Consider the following 6,762-nt stretch of genomic DNA (forward strand, 5'->3'; position numbering starts at 1 on the left):
AGTGTACACACACACACACACACACACACACACACACACACACACACACACGCACATTAACTAAACACATAAAAATGATTTTGTATGGAAAACATTAAATAAAGAGAATGGGAAAAAATTAGGTATGATGTCACATTCCTATAATTTCAGCACTTGGGAGGCTGTAGAGGAGCATCATAAGTTTGGGTTAGCCTGAGCTATACTGGGACCTTATCTCAGAAACAAACAAAACAAACAAATGCCAATGAGATAGCTCAGAAGGTAAACGTGCTGGCACCAGGCCTGAGGATCTTAGGGTAACACCTAGAGCCCACATGGAACGGTAGAACTGACTTCCACAGGTTGCCCTCTGACCTCCACACCCATGTTCTGTCATGTGTGTGCACACAGACACACAATAAACCAATAAATGTAAAAGGTAAAAAAAAAAGGCATCACCACCAAACTTCCAATTTCCAAAAGACAAAACACCCCAAACAGATTCCCTTCCCCATTTTTTTTTTTTTTGAACAACAAAGAAAATAGAAAAAGAAATAAGGAGGCGGGCAGGTGTCCTGCTTTGTGATGGGAGACACTTACCAAGGAAACCTTCCTCATCCACAATGATGGTGTAGTCCTCGGGAGTCTCTGTCAGACTGAAAAACTTGCACCTGAGAAGAAAGACACAGGAACATCTGATTAGTCTGGGAAGGCCTCCTGCTGAGTCACAGGTGCTCTCCCACTGAGCCACACCCCAGCCCCTCACTGGGGGATTCTAGGCAGGGGCTCTCCCACTGAGCCACACCCCAGCCCCTCACTGGGGGATTCTAGGTAGGTGCTCCACCAAGAGCCATGTTTTAGCCCCTCACTGAGGGATTCTAAGCAAGTGCTCTACCACTAAGCTACATCATCAGGTCCCCTGTGTACTCTCTGGTATATAGTGGTGGCTGCAAAATCCTACATCTCCATCAAACCCAAAGAACTGTCCACTAAAAAGGGTGACTTTTTTTTTTTTTTTTTTTTTAACGCAGTCCAGGCTGGGCTCCAATTCATTCATCACTCACGTTGTAAGGCTGACCTGCATGTCCCAGTCCTCTACCCACTAAGGGCTGGGATTACAGATGTGCACCACCACAGCTGGCTAAAAGAGCAGCATTTCCTATGTGTGAATGGCCTGTCACAAACCTGATCTTCAAGGGGCTGAAGACACAGCTGTGGTCAAACCGCACTTACTGCTCTTGTAGAGGGCTTGGGTTCGGTTCCAAGCATCCGTATCAAGAGGCTTACAACTGCCTGCCACTCCAGTTCCAGCAGACCCAGCTCCCTCTGACCTCCCTGTGGTGCGCATGAACCTCAGCCAGGCACATTCGTGCACATCCTTATAAATAAAATCCCGAAACAGAACAACTGCCAGCAAACCCGATCTTCAAGAGGATGCCTGTGTGTCACTGGGGCCAGGTGACACACACTTCTTGTGTTGTTAATTTTTCTGATGAGTCACTAACACACACTCAGCTCCAGCTCCTCCCCTTTTCACCTGCGTCTGTGCAAACGTGAGCAGGCTGTGGTGCGCGCGTGGAGATCAGAGGACAAGTTAAAGGAGGAGGTTCTCTCCGTTCACCATGTGTGTTCTGTGGACTGAGCTCAGGTTGGCAGACTTAGCCGCAGGCCCCTTTTACCCACTGAACCATCCTGTCAGCCCTCTTCGGTTCCTTGGTGACATCTCAAGCCATGCCTGTTTCATAGCCAACTTGTAACTCTTTTAGAGAGACAGGGTTTCTCCGTGTCACCTTGGCTGTCCTGGAGCTCACTCAGTAGATCAGGCTGGCCTCGAACTCAGAGATCCACCTGCTTCTGCTTCCCAAGTGCTGGGATTAAAGATGTGCGCCACCACTGCCTGTCCATTTTATAATTAATAACTGCCTCAGAATAACAACACTAAACCATCACCTTGTAAGTGGCAATCAATATTCTAGGAGGGGTGTTCCTTCCTCCATAGGGGTCCCACATCCTCAGAGAGAGCCTTGAAGTTTCCAGCTTCCAGATGGCTCTAACAGGTGCATGCCGGGAGGGATGGGCCTCCCAGCTGCCCGAGAGAGAGAGCAAGAGCCTGGTATACAGAAATGGGCAAGACACATACTCCAGTCACCCTCAAAGCTGTAGGGACACTCCAGAAATAGACCAGACACATTGGTCTGGAGGGCATAAACACCAGCAGACGGCAACTAGGGCCTCTGTGGACACGAGGTATAAATAAATAAGTTGTTGAAGTGACATGTCCCAGGGGGCCAGCCAGCTGCTGGATGTCCATCTCAATTCATTGTGCACACCGCCTCAGAGAGGGCCTTTAGGACAGAGGAGACGGAGGGACCTGCTGCTCTTGCTGGTCACCAAGTGGCCTGTGTCTGTGAACTTCACCCCACCTGACCCTCCAGGACAACCTGGGGGTCATGGCATATCAGATATCCTGCATACTAGATTAATTATTACAATTCATAATGATAGCGAAGTTAGTTATGAAGTAGCCAATGAAATAATTTTACGGTTGGCGGTGTGTGTGTGTGTGACAGACCACACATGAGGAATTGTGTTAAAGGGTCACAGCAGCATTGGAAAGGAACCACTGCTCTAGGATATGCAGACGTTTCCTTCCCTTTACTGTTTGTATATGTGTTTGTGTGGTACACACATGCACGCATGCACGCAAGTGCGCTAATGCATGTGCCTATATATATCAGCAACCAGGGAAGGGTGTTGAGTGTCCTCCTCTATCCCTCTCCCCCTTATTCCTTTGTGGCAGGGTCTCTCTGGAACTTGGAGCTTACACTGTTACTTAGCTGGCCCCAGTGATATCCTGTCTCTCCACCCCACCCCCCACTACAGGGCATTTCAGGCTATACCTGGGTTCTAGGTCCTCATGGTTACACACAGGCCCAGGAAAGCCTGGAACTTGAAGCAATTCCCCGGATCCAGCTTCCTGAGGACTAGTATTACGAGTACCAAGTCTTCCGTTCTTTCCTTCTTTGTGTGTGCGTACACAAGTGGTCCACTACAACCGTAGCTGTGAAGGTGGGTGATGCTATTCACCGTCACGTATTTTTTAAACATTTATTTATTTACTTATGTATTGAGTTTGTGGGTGTGTCAGACTGTGTGCGTAGAGCTCTCAGGACAACCTGTGGGAGTTGGTTCTTCCTTTGCATCAGGTCATCAGGTTTGGTGGCTAGTCCCTTTTCCCACGGAGCCACCTCACTAGCCCTACAATTAGCTTTCCCGCCCCCTCCAGAAAGGGTTTCTCTGTGTAGTTCCAAGCTGTCCTGGAACTCAAGCTGTAGACCAGCCTGGCCTCGAACACAAGAGATCCACCGGTCTCTGCTTCCTGGGTACTGGGATTAAAAGTGTGTACCACCACTGTCAGTCAGGCGAGTTTCTCACTGGCTTGCAGCTCACCAAGTAGGCTCGGCTAACCAGCCAGTGAGTGAGTCCCCCCCCTCTCCCCCCCCGCCGCCATCTCTACCTCGCCAGTGTTGAGGTTACAGGCACATGACAGCTTTTTAAGCGGAAGTTCTGGTGACCAAACTCAAGTCCTCACGCTTCCATAGCAAACACTTTACTGATTGAGCCATCCTCGCCGGCCCCGTCTACCTTTCTCCATGCCTCCCCACTGTGTGAGCTCGGGTGGAGACTATCACCAGCTTCTACTTGGTCACCCTCCTTCACGGCCCACCTGCCTATCGTCTCTGCGTCACGTCTTCTGCGGCTGCCCTTCCCACTATGGAGTGAACCCCTCCCTGTTCAGTGAACTTCCAGCTCATCTTTATTACCTCAGTCAAGCATCTGGGGGGCAGGGCAGGGTACCAGCCAGCAGCCATCTCCTTCTCCTTTGCTAAGAGATGCTCCTCATGGTATTCCACAGTCTGAAGCTATCCGTAAGGGGACTGGAGGAGAGTGGGGGCAGGGTTTGGGCTGACCATGTATCACGATGTGACAGGGACCCTGCACACAGTGTGTACGATGAAGAGCTCCCTTAATCATTACGCAGTACCAGCCTGGTATCTGGTATAGCACACTTGACATCCGGTGCCATGACGGGTTGCTCTACATTTCAACCAGACGGGGTTACACTGTGAGTAACCATTCTGGGCCAGCCTGGAATCAACAAGTGCCAGGTCTGTTCCAGTCTTCAACCTCCGACCCTTCTGTGTCAGCCTCCTCTGCCTCTGTGACTCACACCCCAGCCCCTCACTGGGGGATTCTAGGCAGGGGCTCTACCACTGAGCCACACTCCCAGCCCCTCACTGGGGGATTCTAGGCAGGGGCTCTACCACTGAGCCACACCCCAGCCCCTCACTGGGGGGTTCTAGGTAAGATCTCTAATGCGGTGTAAGCCACACCCCTAGCTGTATCTGTTCCTTTTTTTCCTTGTACTGGGTTTGGACAAAAGCTGTGACATTCTTCTTCCCTCTCCTGATGGGACTTGATACCCAGTGAATTTCCCATGTCCCTTGCTCTGCATAACAGCCCATCCATCCTCCGAAGGATGCCCAACTTTCTGTCAACACAGGAAGATAAGAACAGAGGAAGTCAACCCTTGCCCATGAAGCAATCTGTGGTCCTGTGGCCGTCTCCCCACATCCCAGACACTATTAACTGCAAACGACATTCCCTGGAGGGCCCAGCTCGGGTGTTGCCTGTGGCTGTTGACTGGTTGCCTAGTAACTCAAGTGCCCTGTTCTCTGGGTCAATGCCACTCAAACTCCCTGTCGATGGCCGTGTTCTTTTAGCTGTCTGTCCTTGGTGGCCCCTGTGTCCAGCCTCATGTTTAGATAACCTTCACCATTCCTCCAGCTTAGACATCCCCTCCCTGACACCTGACTCTACTTCCTTCCCTTCCAAGGCCTATTTCTCCCTATCCGGCTCACCAAGCACCTTAATTTCTATGATGCAGGAATCTACTCAGGTCCTTCTCAAAACCCTGAAACTATGTGCAGTTTGGCTTTTGAGACAGTTTGTTTTTCTTTTTTCTTTTCTTTTTTTTGTAGCCCTGGCTATCCTGAAACTCTGTAGACCGGGCTAACCTCGAACTCAGAGATTCGCCTGCCTCTGCCTCCTGAATGTTGGGATTAAAGGTGTGTGTCACCACCATCAGGGTGCAGTTTGGCTTTTAAGAATCACTTTCAGCCAGGCGGTGGTGGCGCACGCCTTTAATCCCAAGTCTTCAGAGGCAGAAGTAGGTGGGTCTCTGAGTTCGAGGACAACCTGGTCTACAAGAGCTAGTTCCAGGACAGGCTCCAAAGCTACACAAAGAAACTGGGGGGGGGGGGAGAATGGGAATGGCTTCTTTCACAAACTGTGACTCCTTTCTGTGTCCCTCAAGCACCTCTTTCCTCACCACATTCTTCATCCTTGGCTCTTTCCTTCCCAGGGCTCAAGTTTCCTCCAATTATTAAAAAAAGGAATCGAGAGAGTTATTTTATGTGTGTGAGTGTTTCGTCTATATGTGTATGTATATTGCCCATGAGTGCCTGGTGGCCACGGAAATCAGAAGAGGGCATCAGATCTCCTGGAGCTGGAGTTACAGATGGCTGCGAACCACTCTGTGGGTGCTGGGAACAGAACCCGAGTCCTCTCAAAGAGCAGCAAGTACTCTTCACCCCTGGGCTACCTTCTCCAGCCTCTTCAGTAAAAACAAAGAAAGATTGATCTTTTTTATAATTTGCATCTGTGTGGGGGTCTGTGCACGTGACCACAGATTTTAGTAAGAGGGTATTAGATCCCCTAAAGCTAGAGCTGTAGGCAGTTGTGTGCTGCCCCACAGGGGTACTGGGAACTGAAGTGGGGTCCTTTGCACCAACAGCAAGTCCTCTTAGTCACTTCTCTAGGCTCAGGTGTCTTCCATCCTCCAAAGGGTTGTCCTTCATCCACATCTCTTCCTCGGGTCACATGCTTAAAACCCTTGCCAGCTGGACGGCAGTTAGCTTTGCTCCACCCGGTTAATCTCACCAACGACCTCCAGGGTCCACATCCAAAGACGGATGTCCTATTATCCTGCCCTTGACCTGTGGTTGGGCCCCTATCCAGCTGACCAGAGCCGTTCCAGAAACCCTGAGTTTCCTATAGTCTCCACCTTCTCGGCAATGGCCACTGTCTTCTGTTCCCTAAAGGGATTTCTCTGCAGTAGGAGACAGCTCTGGAGCACCCTGGGGGCCTTGCTAGCCTTGGTCTCTCCCTCTACCATCCTCAGGTTCCTCCAGGTTCAGGTCCAGCTGTTCTTCCCATACTTGCCTTTCCCTAGCTGATTGTTGCTGTCAACTGAAATGTTGCTCGTTCCCTCCCTCCCTCCCTCCCTCCCTCCCTCTTCCTTTGACTTCCTTCTCCCTCCACACCCCTTCCTTCCCATCCTTTCTTTCTCCCTTTCTCCTTTCTCTTCCCTCCCTGACTTCTTCCTTCATTCTGTGTAGCACAGGCTGGCCTGCAACTTGAGATCCTCCTGTCTCAGCCTCTAGGCCAGGCTCTACAGAAATGTCTCCAAGTCTCCCTCTCACACTGCCTGTTCCACAGTGAACCTGGGAGATTACCCAGCCTGCAGCAGGCTTCATCTGCTGTGTTCCCTTGCCCTTAGGGGGCTGATGCGTAGTCACACAAGTCAGTTGGTCTTCAAAATTCTACTGCTGTTCCCTTTGGGCCAGGCTGGAGCCAACCACCCAGGCAAAGCCAAAGCCCAAGGCTGCCTGGATCAGGGGCCCAGGAGCTGAGTCACCTCTGAGAACACATTCCTGTCTT

General features: G+C 50.7%; 1 protein-coding gene across 1 annotated transcript in view; it reads right to left on the bottom strand.

Moving 5' to 3' along the window:
• The window catches only part of Castor2 (cytosolic arginine sensor for mTORC1 subunit 2), a 45,630-nt gene that overhangs the window by 14,509 nt on the left and 24,359 nt on the right, over nucleotides 1–6,762 (bottom strand). Inside the window, exon 2 of the mRNA XM_005344667.3 lies at nucleotides 580–650. Coding sequence (XP_005344724.1) covers nucleotides 580–650 — 71 coding nt within the window. The remainder of the gene's footprint in view (nucleotides 1–579; nucleotides 651–6,762) is intronic.

The sequence above is a fragment of the Microtus ochrogaster genome, chromosome 2, assembly GCF_000317375.1.
Source record: "Microtus ochrogaster isolate Prairie Vole_2 chromosome 2, MicOch1.0, whole genome shotgun sequence".
NCBI classification, from domain to species: domain Eukaryota; kingdom Metazoa; phylum Chordata; class Mammalia; order Rodentia; family Cricetidae; genus Microtus; species Microtus ochrogaster.